The 24619-nt window shown below is 42.0% G+C and overlaps 1 protein-coding gene across 5 annotated transcripts in view; it reads right to left on the bottom strand.

Annotated features, from left to right (window-relative positions):
* The window catches only part of RAB3GAP2 (RAB3 GTPase activating non-catalytic protein subunit 2), a 70590-nt gene extending 56078 nt beyond the window's left edge, over nt 1-14512 (bottom strand). For 3 of the 5 annotated variants that reach the window (XM_038395323.2, XM_043511736.1, XM_038395324.2), the window contains exon 1: nt 14315-14512. In XM_038395323.2, the coding sequence (XP_038251251.1) occupies nt 14315-14423 (109 nt within the window). In that variant the 5' untranslated portion in view covers nt 14424-14512. The remainder of the gene's footprint in view (nt 1-14314) is intronic. The other 2 variants (XM_043511737.1, XM_043511738.1) reach the window with 2 other exon arrangements.
* Between the last annotated feature and the right edge of the window lie 10107 nt (nt 14513-24619).

Raw genomic sequence — 24619 nt, 5'->3', positions numbered from 1 at the left:
TTAGGAAGGAAAAAACATTAACACCACATCAGATTTTAATTTCTAATTTTTGGAGAGATCTAAACAAAATGCAATTTATATTTGCATTTCATCAACTTAAAATTTTTAAGTTTTTTAAAAAAACCCATTAAAATTCCACTGTACAGTCCTGGTGCTCTCTGGAGCAGGGATCTACACCTCTAACACACTGCAGAAAAGTCATCTTGTTGTGGCCAATGTGTTCCCTGCAGAATAGCCCCCAGAATCTGTGTGGGGGAACTGGGCCGCTTTTGCATCAGTATGCAGAAGTGATCTACTGGGTGACCTATTATGGTGCCTCCGGTTAATTTGTCAAGGCAGGGCCATGGGGTTCCTCATCTGTGACTAGGGATTAAGGAATATGCTACTACAGTTGTAAAGACTACCTGCCCTCAAACATTAATGATTTGCTCAGGGCTTGAAAAAAAAGGGGAGGTTACTCACCTTGCAGAGTAACTGGAGTTCTTAAAGATGTGTCCTTATGGGTGCTTCACTTCAGGTGCACATGTGCCCCTGTGCCCTACACATCCTCATGTCCCGCACCAATACGTAGGGCCACACGAACATACCAGCCTCAGTTTCTTCTCTAACGCAAGGTTTCACAAAGGAATCTCCGAAGCAGAGGGGAAGGAGGGTGGGTCGTGGAGCACCCATAGGGACACATCTTGAACAACTCCAGTTACTGCACAAGGTGAGTAATCTCTCCTTCATGTAGTGTCCCTAAGGGTGCTCCATTTTAGGTGACTCCCAAGCTGTATCCCACAGCAAACAGGGAACTTTGGAACAGAGTCTAATACTAAATACAGACCTGCACTGCGGAGTTCGCAGGCTGAACAGACAGCTACCAAAAATCTCCAATCAAAGGCAGAGGGGGAGCATATACACCTGAAGGGGAGCACCCATAGAGACACGACTCAAAGAAGACCCCACGCACCTGCTACTGTTATCATCATGTAACAGTTTCACAAGCAAGTGTGGGATGGGGAAAAACAATGCCAACAAATACTGCAGAATCTAAGCTTTAAATTTCTATTCCTTTTTATTGCAAGAACAGAACATTGTATTGATTCATATTCATGAAGTCTTCCCATACACGCATGCAGACCATTCTAGTGCTTTTGCTACTCACAGCTTTCCCAGCTGCAGCATAGTGAAAGCTAACCAGTCTTGTCAGTTTTCACTGCTGCTGTACAGAACCCTGACTTCATCTACAATGTCAATTTTAGGGAAGTTTCTCACATTTCTGCAGTACCCATGTAGCTTTATCAGAGCTAGCAACGGTGGAAACAAGGGTGTAAACTAGCTGCCAGCACTTTTAGTACCGCATCACTCAGACCTACAGTATTATGAATAAAGTACATGGCAACCCTAGAACCAGATCAGTTCCACTCTTTTGCTGCTGCAGCTGCTTGAGAAAGCCGAGTTTTCCTGTTCAATGCCACCGTTTCCTCATCTTTCAGATCTGCTTCTGGCTAATAGATGTCCGGCAAAAGATTCTCCCTTCCCCCCCATTATTTTAACTGAGTGGCAGCATGACAATTTTTTCATCAAAATTAGTGTTTAGTCTGCTGCAGAACCAGTAAAAATAGCATTTCCTTCTGCTAGTCAGCAGCAATATGAACCATTTCATTTACTGATTCAAAAGCATTAGATTTGTCACCACTACAATCTTCTACTTCTATTTTACAGGTGTTTATAACTTGACAGGGAATATTTACTTTGGGATGCAATTTAGAATATATTCACCTTAAACATATATTTTAGAAGAACATTTGAAGAACCTATTACTACCTTGATAATATTTTAGTGCAATGACATCATAATTTCTATGACGTTAATACCTACTATAATGTTGATGGAGTTAGTTCACATTCTGAAATATAACTATTTACTTAATATAAAATGAAACAAAATCTACAGGAATAATTCTCATATTGGATAAATATGGTGTCTATTTGTATTTTATAAAGATCAGAAAGAAAGGAGAGAAAAATACTAACAACAGATCTACATTGTAGTAGACAAAAGAAATTTCCCATTAATCTAATCTTGCATTTTCTTTCAATTCCTGCCCACACTTGGCACTTTTTCCTAGGACTCTGTGTTATTTCTCAGTCCTTACTGGGATTTTTTCAATATCACTATATTCAATATCACAATATTTCAATATTCAATAAGAATATTTTCCAAACAATATGAGCTGAAAGTTTAACACACACTTGATTTACACTTTTCTCCAAATCTATTAATAAAGATGCTAAATAAAACCAGGCCTTACACGAATCCTTGTAGTATCTTAACTCCATATACTGTGGTTTGTCATTACCCTTTCAGCCTGTTTTCAATCCATGTGATGATGTTCATATCCAAGTAAGGTTATGAGGTACTGTATCAACGTTTTATTGAACTCAACCTCTATTATCTCTATGGCATTCCCTTTGTCCACAAATTACATAATTCAATTTCCCCCACCCAAAAATAGAGCTGTTTCTTTAAAATATAATTGTTGTTCAATATTCATAAATCATTAGTGTAGCCTTTTATTCTATTTATACTCCAGTGGGTTCAGCTCTGGCAGCTACAGTCTCTAGTTCAACAGAGCTATCTCTGTTTGTTCTGGACCTAGAGCCCATAGGAACACATGAAACCATAGGCAAATAAGTGAAACACATACAATTACAAAAGCATCTATCTTTTAGTAGTTTTATTAAAGTTATCAACGAAGTTATAAATGTCACAGCAGATACAATTCCTAAATCTAAGTACCACGTACGAATTAAACCTACAGACGTACTGACATCCTCCTAGATGGTGTTAAGAGTCTTTTGGCCCTCTCATAGATTGATCATCAATATGGGAGTGGTCCCTGATGGAGTTTCCCATAGGAAGATCAATTTTCCTGCTCCGAGCAACCATTTTTAATATTGTGATTCTGTCTATACCTACATTATGCATAAGTACATGAAAGTGTCAACCCTCTCTTTCTTATGGTCTGTGTCCCCTAGAAACACAAGGGAACCCGAATTCTATAGGCTGTGTAGGTTCTCATTAACATTGATGTATCACCTTTAACTTCAAAAAGAAAAGGAGTACTTGTGGCACCTTAGAGACTAACAAATTTATTTGAGCATAAGACTTTGTGAGCTACAGCTCACTTCATCAGATGCATGCAGTTTTTCCACTGCATGCATCCAATGAAGTGGCTTAAGCTCAAATAAATTTGTTAGTCTCTAAGGTGCCACAAGTACTCCTTTTCTTTTTGCGAATACAGACTAACACGGCTACTACTTTGAAAGCTGCTACTCTGACACCTTTATCTTGTGGTTAAGGCACATGTTAGAGACAATATTTGTTGTTACAGCATTTTATAAATTTAATTTAATTTTCCCAGCTACACTTTCGCTCTATTACCAGTTGGTATCTCTTTTTCCAAAATCTTTTGGGTTATTTCTCGGTCACTGACTTACGCCATCATTTCTGGTCTCCGAGGCCTAAAATAGCTAAGCTAAAGTCTTGCAGCCTCAGACCACAGTTTCTTACATTTCAGCTTGTCTTACTCATGTCTATTACTTGGTTCCTCTAACTACTGATCAATCTTACACTTTTATAATTCTACAAATCAACTCTAATTAACATACAATGAATATATGGTATATTGATTAATCATAACATCACACAATAAATGGATACTAAGCTAAAATTATTGGCTACAGTATCCTCTGGGTTCTAACAGATTACAAAAACATTTTAGTAGGGACTGATGCTAGGTCTACGAGATGGCAATTGCCAAAATTACTTTTTCTTTTTTTATGGCCAATACCATATTTGCTTTTTCCTATTTTCTGTGTCACTCCAGATTTCCATAACTAATGCAACTGAATTGAGTTTACTAGTAATAAACAAACTGATGGAAGTTACACAGAAGAAACTTCTCCAATCTCATTTTAAAGGACACCAACTTCAACAGCCCGAAAAAAACTAAACAAAACAAAAAAGTTAAAATAGTTTCAGATACATCTTCCTCGAAAACTCTGCTAAATTTTGGAGTTCACTGTCACATACTGGTTTTTTTTAAAAAATGTTTCACACAGCAGCAGAGGAGAAAAACACCCACATAAAAATGTGGGGGGAGGAGAAGTAATCAATTGAACTGGCTAGTTTACTCAGTGGTGTCAAAATGCACACAAAAAAAATTCCTCTCCAATCTCCTCCACTTACTTATAACATCTAAAATTACCCAAAATAGTAACAAATACAGGAGCAATCAGATGAAGGAGACTAAGATAAAATATAGCTAGATGGTTCCAATCACTGTAGAAAATATTAAAGGGAAAAAAATACATGTGTATGTATGTATATGTACACACACACACACACATTTAGCTGCCATTTATACTGCTGTATATTAATCTTTCAATTCTGCAGTTAATTATATGACATTTCTTAACACAGATTCTTTTATTACTGTGACCAATATCTGGCTCGTTTTATCACATTATACGATAGTTTATAATACACAATTGCACATAAATGAAAAATTTATTGGATTCATACTGTGTTGTATAAAGAAGATAACAATTGCAGCTATTATTTTCTGATCAAGCCAACACATAATCCCACATCGCCACTGCTAGTTGTCAGATTAAATAGAATACAAATAGCTATTCCCAATATACATACACTTGTTAAATGATACACAGAAGTTTTCAAAACCAATTAAATACCACTATGCTCAAGGTCTCGAAAGGATTTATGTTTCATTATTAGTGTTAACTTTAGCCTGAGAGCGTCGTACTTAGAAGCCAACAAATGTTCTGCAGAATATAAACTTTAAATTTCTATTCCTTTTTATTGCAAATAAAACAAACTATATTGGTTCACATTCATGAGGTCTTCCCATGCACACAAAGACCAGTCTAACGCATTTGCTGTTGCTACTCACAGCTTTCCCAATCTACAGCATAATGGGTGAGGGAAAAATTGGGAAGAAACAAACATGAGAAAAGGCATAGCTACTCCAGTTCTAGCGTGGAAGGGAAGGGAGCCAAGAAATAGCATGATTTCAAATAAAGAGAATTAGAACAGAATGGTGCAAACAATGGAACAAAAAAAATAAATGTAGAGAGAGAAAATGGAACAAACAAGTAAAAGAAAAAGCCAGACAGGAACCCCATAATTTTAAGTTAGTAAACAGTAGGCAAGTTTCTAGATTTTTTATAGTACTTTCTTGGGAGACATCCTGGTGTGGTAAGTTTTAGGAAAAAAGGATTGCAAGATGGTGTTGCTGCATAGAATTTGTCACACATTACTTCAAAATGTTATTGCTGGCCAGGTGTATTCATACCTTAAATGCTGTAACAGTGAGTAATTTTTTCTGCTGGTTATCAAGGACTGCAATGAAAGAGGGAATAGGAAAGGGTTTCAGATGTATGAAAGAAAGACGCAAACTTGGGAATCGGAGTAAAGATTTTTGCAAAATGGGCAGCAGCCACCCAGCTCCATGAATCATTAAGATATCAATAGCCAGCCTACTAGTTAGCAAGCAAAACATCCAAATGAGAAAGAATTTTCCCATTGCAGATGTGCATCTTTTTGGATATCAGGCTACCTGAATACTTACAAGAAAGTGATACCATTAATCTGTATAGGCCCCAAAATTCACAATAAAGAAGGATATATTCAATGCAATACATAGCTTCCTATGCCTTGAATAATTTCATGCATCATTTGGGTTGACAACCAAAATTATTATTTATTTTGCAATGCACTGTTAAAGAGTCTGTTGGGGTTTTTTTGCATTTGTGTATGTACATATTACATAGTACATCTCTACCCCAATATAACGCGGTCCTCAGGAGCCCAAAAAAACAAAAAACAAACAAACAAACAAACAAAAACTTACTGCGTTATAGGTGAAACTGCGTTATATTGAACTTGCTTTGGCCTCAAGCATTTCCATTATTAATAGTCACTTCCCAGCCCCCTGACTGACCCCTCAGAACCCCTGACCCATCCAACCCCCCCTGCTCCCTGTCCCCTAACTGCCCTGACCCCTATCCACACCCCTGCCCCCTGACAGGCCCTATCTAACACCCCCGTTCTCCGCCCCCTGACCACCCCGCCCCCAGAACCTCCGAACCATCCAACACCCCCCGCTCCCTTTCCCCTGACCGCCCCCTCAAGACCCTCTGCCTCTTATCCAACCCCTCAGCCCCGGTCTGGCACCCTTAACATGCCACTCAGAGCAGCATGTTGGAGCCAGACACGCTGACCCACTGGAGAATGCAGCCCCGCCTCCCAGAGCACTGCTTTACGACATTATATCTGAATTCGTGTTGTATCGAGTTGCGTTATATCGGGGTAGAGGTGTATATTCCTAGGATCCTGCATAGGTTTCACTTTTCTTAAAAAAAAAAAAAAAAAAAAAAAAAAAAAAAGCTTGAGAACCTTAAATCGTCAGTGTCTATTTTAAAATATATTGTACTCTATGTATAAGTAAGTGCTGAACTCTGTGGTTAAATAATAGAATCTTAGTTTCCAGATCTCTTATTTCTGTCTTTTTTCTCTTACTTCTTCCTCTGCTGGCAGTTTTCTCAGGCCTCCAGAAAGACCATTACACAATTTGGATCATTCCCTTCCTCCTCATGGGACATTTTGCCTTTCTTTTCTTTTGTACATATATATGAGTGCACATTTGATTGAAGGCCTGGTGTGTCCTGAAGGTTTAGCAATAGAGATCACACCTCCTCTTCACATGTGGAGTCACTGACTTAAAAGTGCTTAAGTATATGTTTAATTTTAAGAAAAATTTGACTTAAGCACATGCTTGAGCACTTTTCTGAATCTAAGGCATGGCAAAGAAAGGCCCCTTTACTCATGCCCTTTTTTAAACATTGCCATTTTGCACAAAAATAACCCTACCAGAGATAAGGGGGGAAAGGGATAATGGAAGAAAGAATGAAAAGCTGTATTTTATAACCTCCTGCTGGAGCAGTGCCTCCTCTTAATTCACCAGACTATCAGCTGTCAGCTTTTTCCCCACATTCCCCCGCACCAAGAAAGTTTTGGAAACAGTAGGAGGAAAGCATTTTCCAGAATCATCTATATCAATTCAACTTTTTCTCTAAATCATAGCATTAGTCCAAGAGAGAGAGACAAGCAATGACTACAGTATCTATGGGCTCAGATTCAAAATAATTGCTCAAAGAAACCCACAGCTTAACCGTTCAGTTCATTAGGTAGAAATTTAGAGGTAACGCAGTGTCTTGGAGAAGCAACAGTACGTGGAAAGTCGCATTATTTTGTGCTGTCAAAAAAGGCTTTTTTTTTTTAAATTAAAAGATAAACCATCTCCATGAGGCATTTGTAATAACATCTCCCCATTGCCAAAGATGTAGAAGCCAAGCACAGCTGTTCCAGCATGCCCAGTTTATATTCTTATGTGCAATTCACCCCAAAATTATCTATTTAGGCACTTTTATTCATCTACATTTATGCCATCCTAACCTGGCCTGCAGGGTCAACGAATACACATACCAATCCAAGAAACATTAGTTGGACTACCCGGGCATCTTTTGAGACATATTTCTTCGGTGGATACCACCACCTCAATAGTGCAGTAAGCATTTTTATACATAAATCTGCTGAGATGCAGGTGCCAAACAGAATACCTTGAATACGAAGCGTAACTTATTACAATTGAAAAACAATATCAGACTACACTATGCATAAATCTTCAAGACATTAGGTTCTAATCATAATGGACCTGACTTTTCACTCCACAGCAACTTGTGCAGTTATTTATGATTTGCATAATGAGGGTATAACACTATAGCTGAACCACTCAGTGATAAAGACCATAATGTTATAGCTGAACCACTGAGTAACAGTGACCATAATGTAATTAAATGTAGGGGGGAAAATACCATAGAAACCCACAACAGTAGCATCTAACTTCCAAAAGTGGGACTACACAAAATGAGGAAGGTAGTTAAATGGAAATTAAATTAATCACAACAGTAAAATGCCTGCAAGATGCACAGCAACTATTTAAAAAACACCATAATAGAGGCTCAAACTACATGTATACCCCCAAAACAGTAAGAGGGCCAAAAAATTGCCAACATGGCTAAACAGAGTAAAAGAGGTGGTTAGAGTCAAAAAGACATCCTTTAAGAATTGGAAATCAAATCTTACTGAGGAAAATAGAAAGGAGCATAAACTCTGGCAACTCAAGGGTAAAAGTATAATTAGGTAGGCCAAAACAAATTTGAAGAACTAGCAAAAGACAAAAAAAAGAACAGCAAAATATTTAAGTACATCAGAAGCAGGAAGCCTGCCAAACAATCAGTGGAGCCACTGGATGATTGAGGTCCTGAAGGAGCACTCAAAGGAGACAAGGTCATTGCAGTGAAGCTAAATTAATTCTTTGTATTAGTCCTCACTGCAGAGGCTGTGAGGAAGAGTCCAACACCTGAGCCATTCTTTTTAGGTGACAAAACTGAGGAACTGTCCCAGATTGAGGTGTCAGTAAAGGAGGCTTTGGAACAAAGTAATGCATTAAACAATAATAACCAGGACCAGATGGTATTCACCCAAGAGTTCTGAAGGAACTCAAATATGAAAATGCAGAACTACCAACTGTGGTTTGTAACTGCTTGCTTACATCAGGCTCTGTACCAGATGCCGGAAGATAGCTAACAAGACACCAATTTTTTTTAAAAAAAAAAAAGACTCCAGATGTGATCTGGCAATTGCAGGCTGGTAAACAACTTCAATACCAGTCAAATTGACTGAAATGATAGTAAATGGCAAAATTATCAGACTCCTAGATGAACATGATATGTTGGGAAAGAGTCAACATGGCTTTTGTAAAGGGAAATCATGCCTCGCCAATCTATTAGAATTCTTTGATGTGGTCAACAAACATGTGAACAAAGGGAATCCAGTGGATATAGTGTACCTGGACTTTCAGAAAGAGATGCAGCTTAAGAGCCTTTGGTGAGGGACCTTGTCAAAGTAAGCAGTCATGGGATAAGAGGCCAGGTCTTCACACCAATGAATAATTGATTAAAAGACAGGAAACATATTCATAAATGAATATGGAAAAGGGGTAAACAGTGATGTGGCAAAATTTGCAGATGATACAGAATTACTCCTGATAGTTAAATCCATATCTGACTGCAAAGAGTTACAAAGTTACACTGAGTTACACTCAGAAAACTGGGTGACTGGGCACCAAAATGTCAGATGAAATTCAATGTTGATAAATGCAAAACAATGTACATTGGAAAACACAATACCAACTATACATATAATACTCCTGAGGGCATTCTGCACCAAAAAAAATAAAATTCTGTGCACAATATTTTAAAAAATTCTGCAAACTTTATTTGTCAAATAAACATGGAGGCTCCAGCATGGCACTGGGGAGCACAGGCCACTGGCTGCACAGAGGTGGGAGATCACTGTGCAGCTCCACCCTGACACAGACTCAATAGTGAGGCTGCACCCAACCCTAACACAGCGCAAGAACTGGGTCTGCCCCAGAAACACCCCAGGGCCCTGCCCCTCTGTGCCAGGCTCAGCAAGGCAGGATCCAAGTATGGAGGGGCTTTGTGGGAAGGGGATCCAGGTGTGGGTTAAGAAGGTTCTGTTTGGGGCAATCTGAGTGTGGGTGGCTCAGTGGGGGATCCAGGTGCAGGGTGCTAGAGGGGTTCTGGGTGCAATGGCAATGGGACTCTGCAGAGGGGTCCAGGTGAAGGTGGTTGGAGCTTTGCGGGGGCAGGGTGTGTGTGGAGGGCAGGTCCTGGGAGGGCTGGGTGTGAAGGGCTCAGTGGGGGGGGGGGGTCCAGATATTGGTGGAGTAGGGCTAAGTGGGGTGGGGATCCAGATGCAGCTGACTGGGGCTCAATAGGACGGGGATCTGGGTGCAGGTGACTCATCGGGGATGGTCCAGGTGCAGGGGGAGTGAGGCTCATAGGGGAGAGGTTTTCGGTGTGGGGGGTTGAAGCTCTGAGGGTGGGTCTGGGTATGGAAGGTTCTGAATTCACGGGTGTTGGGCAGATGGGGGAGCAGCTCCCCGTACAGTGATCTCTCCCACTGCACCCAAGGAGCGATGGGTGCAGGAAGCACAGGGGGGTGTGGAGTTTGCAGAGCTTCCTAGAGCCAGGCGAGAAATCTCGGGATGGGTCTGACACAACCCAGATGCCTTGTAGGAGAAGAGGAAGTCCCATCCTCCCCTGCCCAGCCAGGACTAGCAGCTCAGCCAGGCACAGGGTAGGAGGCACCAGCTGGGTCTTCCCCAGTACCACCCACTACTCCACAGTGATTTACCTCTATGCCGGCTGCCCTAGGCACCGGAAACATACTGCTGGGGAGGCTCGTGGCTTTCCTTTGCTTCCCCGTCAGAAAGTCATTTTTCTGAAAGGAAGCAAAGAAATCTGCAGGGGACATAAATTCTGTACTGAGCAGTGGCGGAGAATTCACCCACGAGTGAAATGATGGGTCTAAATGAGCTGTTTCCACTCATGGAAAGTCTCCGTGGATAGTTCTCTGAAAACTTCTTTTCAGTGTGCAGCAGCAGTCAGAAATGCTAGCAGAATATTAGGAACCATTAAGAAAGGGACAGATACTATCATAATGCCACTATATAAATCCATTGTATATCCTTGAACACTGCATGCGGTTCTGGTTGCCCATCTCAAAACAAGTATATTAGAACTGGAAAAAGTATAGAGAAGGCAATTAAAATGATTGGGGGTATGGAATAGCATCCATTTGAGGAGAGATTACAATGACTGGGACTGTTCATCTTAGAAAAGAGATGACAGAGGGGATATCATAGAGGTCTATAAATAAATGGTGGGGAGTAAATAAGTGTTACTTACCCCTTCCCACAACACACAAACGAGGGGTCACCAAATGAAATTAATAGGCAGAAGGTTTAAAACAAACGTAAGGAAGTACATCTTCACACCATGCACAGTCAACCTGTGGAACTCATTTCCAGGGGATATTGTGAAGGCCAAAAGTATAACTGGGTTCAAAAAAAGAATTAGGTAAGAACCTGGCTATTAACCAAGATGGTCAGGGATATAGCTTCATGAGCTGGCTGTCCCTAAACCTCTACCTGGTAGAAGCTAGGCCTGGATAACAGGGGATGGATCACTTGATTGAGTGCCATGTTCTGTTCACTCCCTTTGAAACATCTGGCACTGGTCACCATCGGAAGACAGTATACTGCGCTATATGGACCACTGGTCTGAATCCGTGTGGCCATTCTTATGTTAAACTATTCTGAATGAGGAATTATACCCTCTTTGCACAAGTATAAATAATCACACAAGATATAAAATAGTGAAGAATCAAGTCTAAAGAGTATACTCTCGCCCTGAGAAGTGAGAAAACAACTTAACGGGCAGGAGCTCAACTACTTAATCGTCCATCATGACCAGATACAAAAAGATTTTGCCCAAATTGCTCTAGTAAAAAAGTTACTCTAATCCATAACTAGATTATGTAGGCCAAAGGCAATGGTTGGAGAAATTGCCCGTTAGCCACAATAAGAGGAAGAACAGAGCAGATGGCAACCATAATGAAGAGGGACAACAATTTTAAACAGCGGTGTTTTTTTGAGAAAAATAATTTCAATCATTGCTCCACTGAGCCCTTCTGCCAATTTTTGTGGTTTTACAATCAAATGTATATATGAAGTCTTTTTTTCCTTTGCAGCTGCCATTGATAAACCCACACAGAAACAAGAAACTAACCGACTATCTAATGGAAACTGATTATAGATGAAGTGCTGTCAGGTGTACAATAGCAACTTGAAAAATGATAAATATTTTCTCTAATGTCTATTAGTAAGAAATTTTTAAAGACAAAAAAATAAAGAGATATATGTTGCCTATCTTTGACAATTAGAAAATGACACAGTATTATCAGTCAGCTCCTGAATGCCTCTTTCACATTTGGATCATATAGTTCTGCCCCTTGACATGGAATGTCTCTACATTTTTCATGGTGGCTCAGGAAACGTAACCCAAGGAGTAAAGCCAAGTACTATGAGCAAAAGAAGTGCACAAGTGTTTCAAGTCCAGGTTCTGCAGCAACTGAGGGGTGATATCATGACGCTTGGCTGAATAAAGCTCTTTTAAATTCATCTTCCTGATAAGTTTCAGAGTAGCAGCCGTGTTAGTCTATATTCGCAAAAAGAAAAGGAGGACTTGTGGCACCTTAGAGACTAACAAATTTATTAGAGCATAAGCTTTCATGAGCTACAGCATCCGATGAAGTGAGCTGTAGCTCACGAAAGCTTATGCTCTAATAAATTTGTTAGTCTCTAAGGTGCCACAAGTACTCCTTTTCATCTTCCTGATAGTGAGAGTCCATAGCAAATTTTTGTAATCAAATCTATTCCATGTAAAAGGATATTTGAGAGACCACAAAAGTAAACCTACTGTAATGATTATGATACAGCAGTTTAGTGACAAAGTATTATTGTAGTGGGACAAAGCTCACTGTTTGGTGATGCCAGTACAAAGTGTACTTTAAATCCTTTTCACAGTTTCTGTATTTTAGTATTAATGTTTTTCCTGTTACAAATAAGCTTCCAGCTTTTTTTTTCTCCAAATCTCCTCAGCTTTAATCTCTCTCACCCTCACCTTTACTGCTTTCAGCAAAACCTTTAAAAAGCAAAACTAAAAACTACTGGCCAAGCCACAGTTTTCAACAATCTGCTGATCCTCTGGCTCTTGCCCCTCACAATAAGGGAATTCATTCATCTCTCAAAAGCCCCAGTCTTTATCACCCTTCTCTCTACAACTATCACCCCCATCCTTCTCCCTTTCATCTCTAAGCTCATTGTTTACAATCACTGTTTCAAATTCTTCTCCTCCAGTTCCATTCTAGACCCTCTTCAATCCGGTTTCTACCCTTTGCACTCTATTGAAACTGCTCTCATCAGTCTCTAATGATCCCTTCACAGCCAAATCTCAGAACCCCTACTCCATCCTCATCCTCTTTGACTGTCAGCCACCTTCAACACAGTCAACTATGCTCCTTTTCTTGAAATCTTGTCCTTTCTTGGATTCCATGTCTCTGCTGTCTAATTGCTCATTTAGCTCCTCAGGTTTCAGAGTAGCAGCCGTGTTAGTCTGTATTCGCAAAAAGAAAAGGAGGACTTGTGGCAATTTAGAGACTAACAAATTTATTTGAGCATAAGATTTTGTGAGCTACAGCTCACTTCATCGGATGCATTCAGTGGAAAACGCATTCAGTGGGGAGATTTATATGAAACAATGGGTGTTACCATACTCACTGTAATGAGAAAAGGAGTACTTGTGGCACCTTAGAAACTAACAAATTTATCTGAGCATAAGCTTTCGTGAGCTACAGCTCAGTTCATCGGATGCATCTGATGAAATGAGCTGTAGCTCACGAAAGCTTATGCTCAAATACATTTGTTAGTCTCTAAGGTGCCACAAGTCCTCCTTTTCTTTTTTAGTAGTTTACTTTATCACAGTACCAAACTATAACTTCTTACATTTGGTTATGTTTATTGCTTTCAGTGTAAACTGGAAGGTATGTGGAATTCTGTACAAAAAAGTATTTTTGAAACCTTAAAAATAAACTGATATCTAAAGCACCACTTTAGCAGTGGTTCAAGCGGAAAAAATATTTTAAGTACACTACCTCTCCCAACATAAGTTTCTGCTTTTCCACTGGATGTTTAAAACCAATTAAATTATGGTGGGTGTTTTAAGAGGACACTCGGTATTTCGCTTTGCTATGAAACTGTAGTGAAGCTAAGCCAAGCATTGCTACTGCACTGTATACGTGTACAATTCAGTTCCTTCACTGTGGTCATCGCTGAGTGCCTTTCCCTTCAGCTTTCCATGGGAAAGGACAAGCCATAAGGTTTTTAAATCCGTTTAAATATGAAGCAAAGGGGAAATTTTAATACTATACACACACACACACATATATATATATATATAAAAATCCCAGAGGGGCAAACCCTCCACAGCTTCCCCCCGTTTCAGCACACACATCCTCGCCTGACATGGGAGGTCAGAGGGGGGGACAGGCACAGCCCCTACAGGCGGGGACCCCACCCCATGCTAAGGGCCGCCCCCAGCACAGGTGAACACCCCACGCGCGGGCCCGGGCGCTAGGGGCAGGGACATGCTCCTGGGCGAGGGGACCCAGAGGACGGGGAAAGTCTGTCGCCCCGCACCGCGGGCCTAGGGAAGCGGGCGCTAGAGCGGGGCCGAGCCGGACAGGGACCACTCACCGCTCTCCCTGCCGGCCGCGGCGCCACCCGGGCGGAGATGCGGGCACAGGAAGTCCCGAGCCGCCGCCAGGTCCTGGAAGCGGCAGAAGGGGAGCAGCGAGCAGGACATGGTGCCGGCGCCCACCGCCTAGCCCGGAAACGTTTGGGGCCTCGCCCACCAGCCTGAGCAGGGCGGCGCTGTGCGCATGCGTGGGAAGGGGGGGCTGAGGAACGCGTCACGTGATCATCGTGGCGCTGACCGCGTTTCCCCCGCCCTTTCCTGAGAGGGGCCCGTGCAGCACCAGCGGGGGGACCCGTCGGAGCTGCGCCTCGGCGTCCCCCCAGCTGCCTTCGTCTCCGTCCTCAGGCGCTGCAGCAGCAGCAGCGGTGGCGGCAGCTGTTCCGCCGCTCGGTGCCGGACACCGGCCGGGCTCTGCCGCCGCCGCCGCCTCCCGCCGGGAACTGAAGCGTTTGAGCCACCTTGGTGCGTGTGTTTTTACCCCGTCACGGGATCTCTCGGAGCCGCGCTTCACCCGCCCCCGCGCACCCGCTGTCCGAGCCCCGCCGCGTCCATCGCACCCACGCGAAGGCGAAATCCCCCGTGAGCATCTGCCCGCGTCAGCCTCTCGCTGTTTGCAGAGGAGCGCGGCGGCGGCGGGGGTTGGTTTCCACTTTTTTGTTCGCATTTTTGGGAGGGAGAGGCTTTGCCGGGGGGGGTGCAGGCCGGGAGGGAGGGGGGGGTATTTCTCCCTGTGCCGGAAAGACTTTTGGGGGGAAGGTTTTTCAGCATTTCTTAAGTACAGTCAGGGTCTGAATTGTCCTAATCTGCTTTGGAAGTAAGTTCAATAGCTGGGGAACCCTCAGCTGAGAGTGTTTTTTGTCCTCAACTCTCAGGTTCTTCACCCTGTGCTTTATGGTCTCTGTTGCCCCAGAGAAACATAACTGTCTCCACGGTTCCTTTAGCGTAGCTGGGCCTTGATGTTGAGGACCAAGGCCTTAAACTTGCATCTGAAGCTTCTGTTTTTTCCACCAAATGCATCCGATGAAGTGAGCTGTAGCTCACGAAAGCTTATGCTCTAATAAATTTGTTAGTCTCTAAGGTGCCACAAGTCCTCCTTTTCTTTTTGGAAAGAAGTAGGACTTGAAGATTGGGCTAATGTGGCCTAGATCACGGAGGAAGTGGGCAGTGGCACAGAATGGCTGGCCCTTGTAAATGAAGCAGGTCCAGTGCCCCAGTGTCAAAACTGGTACTCCTGGATTGGCCAGTTAAGAGGGTAGGGCAGCACCAGGGTGCTATAAAATACAAGGTCAGGAAAGGTTTCAGAGTAGCAGCCGTGTTAGTCTGTATCTGCAAAAAGAAAAGGAGTACTTGTGGCACCTTCGAGACTAACAAATTTATTTGAGCATAAGCTTTCGTGAGCTACAGCTCACTTCAGCTCACGAAAGCTTATGCTCAAATAAATGTGTCAGTCTCGAAGGTGCCACAAGTACTCCTTTTCTTTTTAAGGTCGGGAAAGAGTCACTGAGATAGAGCCTTGGTGAGAGTCAGTTAGGAAAGTGGGGGCTGGCTCTGGGGAAAGTTTGAGAGAGCCTTTCTGCTCCCTAGAAAGAGGAAAGAATTATCAGGAAGCCAATGGAGGGGCTAGTCTCCTGATCTTCCTGAGCTAGTGAAATCCAAGGCTAGAGAAGGCTGAAGGATGAGAGCAGCAGAAGAAGATGCCTATTGGCTCTTGGAGATGGAGAGCTAAAACCAGAGGGCTAGAGAGAGCTCTGCTAGAGAGCCAGAGTGTGGTGAGGGATGCTGGAGCTGTACTTGCATGGATTACGGTGTTGGGTCTTGGTGTGCATGAGGCTTTTTTCTGTAATAAATTAATCCCATCACGGCCATTTTCACAAAGAAGGACTGGCTGGACTGTTTCTGGGGGGGTCAGGAGGGAAACTGAGGTACGTGTACCTGACATGCTGCAGCCTGCTGGCAGAGGGTGCTCCTAGGTGGGGCCACTCTATGACAGGCAGCAGATGATACCAAGATGGGAGGGGTTGCAAGTGCTTTGGAGGATAGGATTAAAATTCAAAATGATCTGGACAAACTGGATAAATGATCTGAAGTAAATAGGATGAAATTCAATAAGGACAAATGCGAAGTACTTCACTTAGGAAGGAACCAATCAGTTGCACACACAAAAAATCGGAAATGACTGCCTAGGAAGGAGTACTGCAGAAAGGGGGTCATAGTGGATCACAAACTAAATATGAGTCAACAGAGTAACACTGTTGCAAAAAAAGCAAACATCATTCTGGGTTGTATTAGCAGGAGTATTGTAAGCAAGACACGAGAAGGAATTTTTCTGCTCTACTCCACGCTGATTAGGCCTCAACTGGATTGTTGTGTCCAGTTCTGGGTGCCACGTTTCAGGAAACATATGGACAAATTGGAGAAAGTCCAGAGAAGAGCAACAAAAGTTATTAAAGGTCTAGAAAACATGACCTATGAAGGAAGATTGAAAAAATTGGGTTTGTTTAGTGTGGAAAATAGAAGACTGAGGGGAGACATGAAAAAGTTTTCAAGTACATAAAAGGTGTGATGGGTTCGGTCACAGAGACCCCTTGGGACTGTCACTTGATGTGCTGAAGTTACCTCTGAGCCTGTTTTCCCTGCGAGCTTGGGACACCAGAACCCTGCCTTGTTGAGCCAGACACGCTAGCCTGCTGCAACACAGACCCAGGTTTGGTGTCCCCACCCCAACGCTGCATGCTTAAACCTGCTCAGCAGGTTACTTGTCTCCAGCACCCAGAGACCCAGCTCCCAATGGGATCCAAACCCCAAATAAATCCATTTTACTCTGTATAAAGCTTATACAGGGTAAACTCATAAATTGCCTTCTATAACATTAATAGAGATGCACAGCTGTTTGCTCCCCCAGGTATTAATCACTTATTCTGGGTTTACTAACAAACAAAAGTGATTTTATTGCATATAAAAAGTAGAATCTAAGTGGTTTCAAATAATAACACGCAGAACAAAGTAAGTCACCAAGCAAAATAAAGCAAAAACATGCAAGTCTAAGCCTAATACATTAAGAAACTGATTGCAGGTAAAATCTCACCCTCAGAGATGTTCCAATAAGTTTTTCTCAGACAAGATTCCTTCCTAGTCTGGGCCCAATTCTTTTCCCTGGCACATTCCTTGTTAGTTCCAGCAGGCATTTTAGGTGAAAAGCAGGGTCTTTCTCATGACTGGGACCCTCTTTGTTCTGTTTCACCCCCTTTTATAGCTTTGGCACAAGGTGGGACTCTCTTGTCTCTCTGGGTCCCCACCCCTCCTTCTAAATGGAAAAGTACCAGTTTTAAGACGGATTTCATTACCAAGTGACATGGTCACATGTCCTGTGAGACTCCAGCCTTCATTCTTCCAGGGCAGGCCCATATTCACACAAGAAGGTTTGCAAGTAAACAGACCATTTACAACCAATTGTCCTAGTCCAGGGGTGGCCGACCTGTGGCTCTGGAGCCACATGCGGCTCTTCAGAAGTTAATATGCGGCTCCTTGTATAGGCACCTATTCTGGGGCTGGAGCTACAGGTGCCAACTTTCCAATGTGCCGGGGGATGCTCAATGCTCAACCCCTGGCTCTGTCATAGGCCCTGCCCCCACTCCACCCCTTCCCATCCTCTCCCTTGAGCCTGCCGTGCCCTCCCCCTCACCCCCGGAGCCTCTTGCATGCCATGAAACAGCTGATCAGGAGGTGTGGGGAGTGATGGGGAGGCGCTGATCTGTTGGCGGAAGGCGCTGGGAGCTGGGGGAGCAGAGCTGATGAGGGGGGCTGTCAACGTATTACTCTGGTTCTTTGGCAATGTAGTTTGGTAAATTCTGGCTGCTTCTCAGGCTCAGATTGGCCACCCTGTCCTAGTCAATCGGAGCTGTCAAGCTTACAAACCGCTATTAATGGTCCACACTTTGCATAATTACAATAGGACCTCAGAGTTACACTTCATATTTCTAGCTTCAGAGACAAGAATGATACATGCATACAAATAGGATGAACACACTCAGTAGATTATAAGCTTTGTAATGATACCTTGCAAGCACTTGTCTGGGAAGAAAGGGCTACGTTTCTAGCAAGCTGGAGTCAAAGAACGCATTTTTAGATGCTGATGCTACTTGGTCAGCTAAGCTTAGTGAGGAGTCAGAAAGCACCCTGAGGTTTCACATCACTGACAAATGAGGACTGTATGTTTTCAATAGAATGTGGAGACATTGTTTCATCTAGTTCTTCAAAGCATTTCCTCTTTCTAGTCATGATCGCTTTAGTCTTGTCTAGGTTCAGCTTGAGCCAGCAGCTCTTAATCTGTAAGCATTCTGACATTTTAGTAGTGGCAGTGGTTACATTTATGATGAATAAGATCTGTAGCTGAGTGTCATGAGCATATTGTTGACAACTGAGCCAAGACATCTCATCATCCTTTCCAGCGGTCTCATGGAGATATTGAAAAGAGGGGAAGATATTATCTATCCCTGTGAATAGAACTACCTTAGAGTGAATTCCCTCCTATTCATGTTATTTGGAAAGATCCAGGGGGTAGTAAATGGCCACAGGTTCTTTGTGGAGACCCTTGACTCTTCAGTACACTTTCCTCACTCTTTCTTGATCTACAAAACTCCCTATTTGTTAATCTTTCAGATATGCTGCAAAACCTCTCTCCCTTTTTTACATAGGGATGTGTTGGGTTCTCCATTATTTAAATCAAGACTGGGTGTCTTCGTAAATCATATGTGCAAAATCCACCAGAAGTTATAGTCTTGATGCAAGAATTACTTGGTGAAATTCTGTGGTCCATGTTATGCAGAAAGTCAGACTAGGTGGTGATAATGGTCCCTTCAGGCCTTAAAATCTATGGTGAAATCCTGGCCCTATTGAAATCAGTGTGAGTTTTCCAATTGACTTCAGTGGGGCCAGGATTTTACCCTAAGATTTTTTTTTCTGGACATCTGGGGATAAAGCAAAGCATGAACAGTTGAGCCTTATTTCCCCAAAATATGTCACTGTCCTGCTTTAAAGCTATGTTATGTAAAACAACGAGGCATTGGTATTCTTGGTTGTTCCCATTTAAGTGAGCCACATCATTTTTCTATCATGTCTAGGGTCTGTTGACTGATCCATTCATGTATGGAGCTGGGGGCACCTTTTCCCCACCACTTTGTTAGCAGTGTCCATAACAGAAGACCTGTAAACAATCATGTTTAATAATTTAAAGATTTATCTCTGTAGTAGTAGGTGGATTTTCACCACATCTGTCTTGGAATTCTCCTACTGAGAGATGTTTAAAAGTTTTGCTCATATTTTCTGCCTTGTATACCCTTATTAAGAGCAGCTTTGACACATCCAGAGATGCTGTGCTGTTACTAGCTCGCTAAGGTGCCATCAAGCAGGTAAAAATATTCACTTGCTGTCTTTGAAATGCACCTTTTTGATGTCTGTGTTCATTAGAGTAAGACTTTGATATCATAGATCTGAGAGAACTATCAGGGATATGATCAGGAGATATAAACATCATGGAAAAAAGGATGCCTGCTATTCATGATCTTTATCAGAAAAAATCTGAATGTCAATAAAGCAAATTCAACTGTCTCTGAGGATGAGTTCAGACTGCCTTCTGGGGGAGTCAGCATTGATAAATCTGGGTGAGATACTTAACCTATGGCAGTATGGCAGCTATCTGTGTAGAGCTGGTTGAATAATTCATTGTAAATAAATTATCCAATGAATTTGGCCCAGTTTTTTTCCATTCATGAGCAAATCATTCATGAGCCTGTCCTGATTTTTGCAAATAATGTATTCATTATTCCTAAGTACTTGCAGAGTAGGTTGGATGAACAATTTTCAGCCTTACATGTTGTTCACAAACTGTTCACTGCAGCTATATGTATTTATGGTATGTGATTGGTCACCTCCTTCACATAGTAGTGCTTCTGCTTTCTGGTTGGATGACTAAATCTTTTTAACGAAGAAAATAAATGATGACTAGCGAATGACAATAATGAATACTCTTGATCACACACAGTGCCAGTGTTCATTTGCAAATGTGGGCAAAGGATGCACAATAACCATTCACTAAGTAAGCATTTATCAAAGTGTGGAGTGTGTATGGAGGAGTGAGTATGAAGCACTAGTCGGAGAGGGGCATTGAAAAGGTATTAAGATGAGTAGGCCTGTAACACCATATCAGATTTCATCTTCCTGAAGGGGGAGTTTAGCTTTCCAGCATTTGGGAAATTATACCCTAAACATTTTTGTGTACAAAATCTTGGTTGTGCAAATGTTTATGAATAGTGATGCAAATATTGTCAAACTGAAAAGCCATTCAGAGTTTGAACCGTTTACTGTTCACAAGTAAATGTAATAAAGATGTAATGCACAGGAGGGCTATTAAGAGACAAGTCTGTATTTTCTGACCCCAGTCATCTGACATGAATCAGAGTTACTAAATGTTATACCCTGTCACATGACATGGGTCAGTAGCCAGGGACTGCAGTGGCTATTGTAACAGGACTGTTTTTTACAGGATTGAGCCAGATCCATCTAACCCATGAGGGTTATATTTATAATTCTAATTTCCTGGGGAGGGAGAGAATTTCTTATATCAAACAGCAGGTTCTTTTTAGTCTTCATCAGGTGTTTTGTTAACATATTATATCTTTCTCTAAGGGTAATAGTAAGTGTGTACATTGGAGCATCTCCCCTTTGATGTATGTATACTGAAAAATTGGGTGGTGGCTCAAACTTTTTATGTTTAAATTTCAAATATAATTTGTCCTACTCTCAGTTTTGGCATCTATGGTACAGTCAGGATTTAGCATGATCTAGGAGATGGGACACATGGTAGGTTCTGTACCTGAGTCTGCAGCTGAAGTATCATATTACCTTGGGCAAGTCCCATAACATCTATGCCTCAGTTTCCCCATTTGTTAAAGGGGAATAAGAATGTTTACCCACCTTTTTGAAATTATATGAGATCTGCGTGTGCAAATACTTATTCTTTTATTACTACATTTCTTAGAAGAGTCCCCTTGCTCTAATAAAGAGACAAGCGGCCCCAGTCTTGTCCATCAACTTAACAGCTGACACTGGCAATCTCTTTTTTTAGAGTTCAATCCAGTCATCTTCCACTGGAGCTTGGATGACGATATCAGCAGATATCACAGGAAGAGCAATGTCTGGGATGATCACAAGATTCCTTTCACACTTCTTATAGAGCTGTGTTGGCTGGACTGGCTGTGGATAGAAAGCCATCCACAACAAGAAAAAATATCCAAAGTGTTGAGCTTTTTTGGTATAAGCTTCTCATGTGGACGGACGAAAGCTGTCTCTCATAGGACAACTTTCCTCTGCACAAATATCTCACCGCATCAGAGCCAAAATAAACTTCAGAGACTTGCTTCTTTTTTTTTTCATGTGCAGTTTAAAAGCAGAAGCATTTAGTTTTGGGTCTCAGGGATGATGTTTAGGGCCTTCTGAGAATCCATGATAATTGATGTTTTTAAGCAGTGGAGTCCCTTAATTATAAGAAGTCAGACTAGATGAGTGTCTAAACTTTCTACAAAACTGGAATCAACTAACTACTAATTTTTTACCTTATTTTATTTTGTATGGAGTACCAAGCCAAAATTTAACTTTCATCTTTCCACTTCTATAGCTTGCAGTTTCCACTATAACAGAGGTTCTCAACCAGGGGTACGTATGCTCCTGGCGGTACACAGAGATCTTCCAGGGGGTACATCAACTCATCTAGATATTTGCCTAATAAAAAGGCTACATAAAAAGCACTAGCAAAGTCCGTACAAACTAAAATTTCATAGAGACAATGACTTGTTTATACTGCTCTGTATACTATACACAAAGTACAATTTTAAAAGTTGTACAACTTCAAAATGCATCCGATGAAGTGAGCTGTATCTCACGAAAGCTTATGCTCTAATAAATTTGTTAGTCTCTAAGGTGCCACAACTACTCCTTTTCTTTTAACTTCAAAGGGTGACTGGATGATAAAAGTGAGGGGCAAAAACATTCCAGGGTCTCCTGCCCTATCTATCTCTCTCTCTCTCTCTTCCACCTAAGAAGATAAAGGAACTAGCCCTTTGACTTGCTGGGAGCATCCTGACTTGAGAATTTGGTCAGTAATGTTTCTAGAAACATGTGGTAAGGATTTTACCTTGAACCAAGTCTAGTTTAAGTTTTAGTTACTAGAAAGCATTTTATCTTTCTCTTGTAACGATTTCTGACTTTAATACCTTATATTTGTACTCACTTAAAATCTCTCTCGTTGTAATTAAATAAACTTGTTTTATTTTTAATCAAAACTAATCCAGTGTTGTGTTTAAACTGAACTGTTTGGGTAAGTCCAATTAAAGTAGCAAACTGTTGACTATTGACCCCTTACAAGGGCAATAGACCTTTAATATCTGAACTGTCCAGGAGAGGGCTGCACATGCAGGGCACACATTTCTGGGAAAATTTAGGACTCTGAGTGTATTGGGGTCACCCGGCAAGTGGTAACCAAGGCTGCTGGAAGCCAGAATGTGGCTGGTGTGTTGCTGGCAAGCTGCAGCTGTACACAGACACTCAGCGTGTGACCTGAATGCTGTTTGTGAGCGGCCCAACTTGGGAACTGCAGCAGCAAAGCATTGTAAGGCACCCAAGGTTGCAGGATGGTTGGTGGCACAGCCCCTCAATAGTCTGAACTGCACACCAGAATATGACAAGAATAGTGAATAATGGATGAGTCTTTTCATAATTACATGAAGAACAAATGTATATTAAGGGACCAAATTCATCCTTGGTTTAAGTTCAGTGGAATTTCATCAGACTTCCTTATGTCTAAATATAACTTCAGAGGAGTAAAGAGGAGGTTTTGAAGACAAAAGTGAGCCTGTCTTTTTGTCAGAAAAAGAAAGGGAGCATCTGTTGATGCTTCCAGGCATATTGCCTGCCCAGAGAGAGTAGCTGTATATTGGGGATCTGGATTATAGGTTTAAAGATTAAATATCAGGTACAGCAGAATGGAAATTGCATGATGTGTGCCTACTGGGAGAAATGAGCCACATCTGCATAGGAAAGAGTCAGACCAATTGTCAAATGTAAGCTTTGGTATTAAACTTTATAGAGCCACAGGCTGATTAGATTGGTGTGTGTCACATACTTTAAGCATTTCAGTGGGCTAGTAGCTAATCCAATTAGTGTTAACTCTTCAGTTTCTAAAACTGAACTGAAATGTTGGATAACATCATTTTCAGCTTCATTAACTAGTGTTCTTCCTCAGGCTTGAAGTCCTAGATAACATGATATTTACTATGAGAAATAAATTCTCAATTAGGTTGGAGAGGGAAAAGGTCCTCTGTTCACTTTCAGGTCAGTGTGTGTGTGAGTATGTGTATGTCTGCACATGCATTCATAACAACAAAGAGTGAGTGTACCTGAGTTACACATTAAATGAGATTATAATACTCTCATAAATGGCTCAAGATCACTAAAATTTCTTTGCTTCTAGAGCTGACGGGTGATGGTGTCAATATATAGCTGTTAGTATATCACTGATCTCTTTTGTTCTTTGAAACATGTAACCCCTGTTTCATGTGATATGCTTAGTGGGGGATGGAGGAGGAGGAGTTGGTTTCTTGTGTTCTTTGGGTACATCTACACTCCACGCTCCTTAATGCAGCCTGTAGAGTACATACACTAGCATGAGTATAAATAGCAGTATAGACATTGAGGCATTGCTTAGGCAAGTCGAGTAAAGACATGCTTGAATCCCTAGATTTTGTATCCCACACTGTTCTCTGCATAGCCAAGCAGAGTCTTCCCCCATTTACACAGCTATTTTAAGCAGTGTAGTGTCCCACTGTCTCCCCCTGCCAGAGCCTTTCACAGATGTGTGTAGCTGCACACTAGAGAGTGGACGTAGCTCACTTTTCAATGTAGCTTGTAGCTATACATACTTTACATCAGGGGTTCTCAAACTTCATTGCATCGCAACCCCCTTCTGACAACAAAGTTACTACATGATCCCGGGAGGGGGATGGAGACTGAGCCCCGCTGCCTCAGGTAGGGGGAAAAGGGACTGCAGCCTGAGCCCCGCCACCCCGGGTGTGGGTGAAGTTCGGGCTTCAGCTTCAGCCCTGGGTACCAGCAAGTCTAATGCTGGCCTGGCGACCCCATTATCCTGACCCACAGTTTCAGAACCGCTGCTTTACATGGTGCATGCTGTTGCCAGTAGTGCATTGCAGACGTACCTTTCTTTACCACATGATCCTTTCAGGAACCTAGTAGAA

This window comes from Dermochelys coriacea, chromosome 3 (assembly GCF_009764565.3).
Source record: "Dermochelys coriacea isolate rDerCor1 chromosome 3, rDerCor1.pri.v4, whole genome shotgun sequence".
Taxonomy (NCBI): domain Eukaryota; kingdom Metazoa; phylum Chordata; order Testudines; family Dermochelyidae; genus Dermochelys; species Dermochelys coriacea.
Note: the sequence above shows the minus strand (reverse complement) of the source record. Positions and strands in the feature narration are given on the sequence as shown.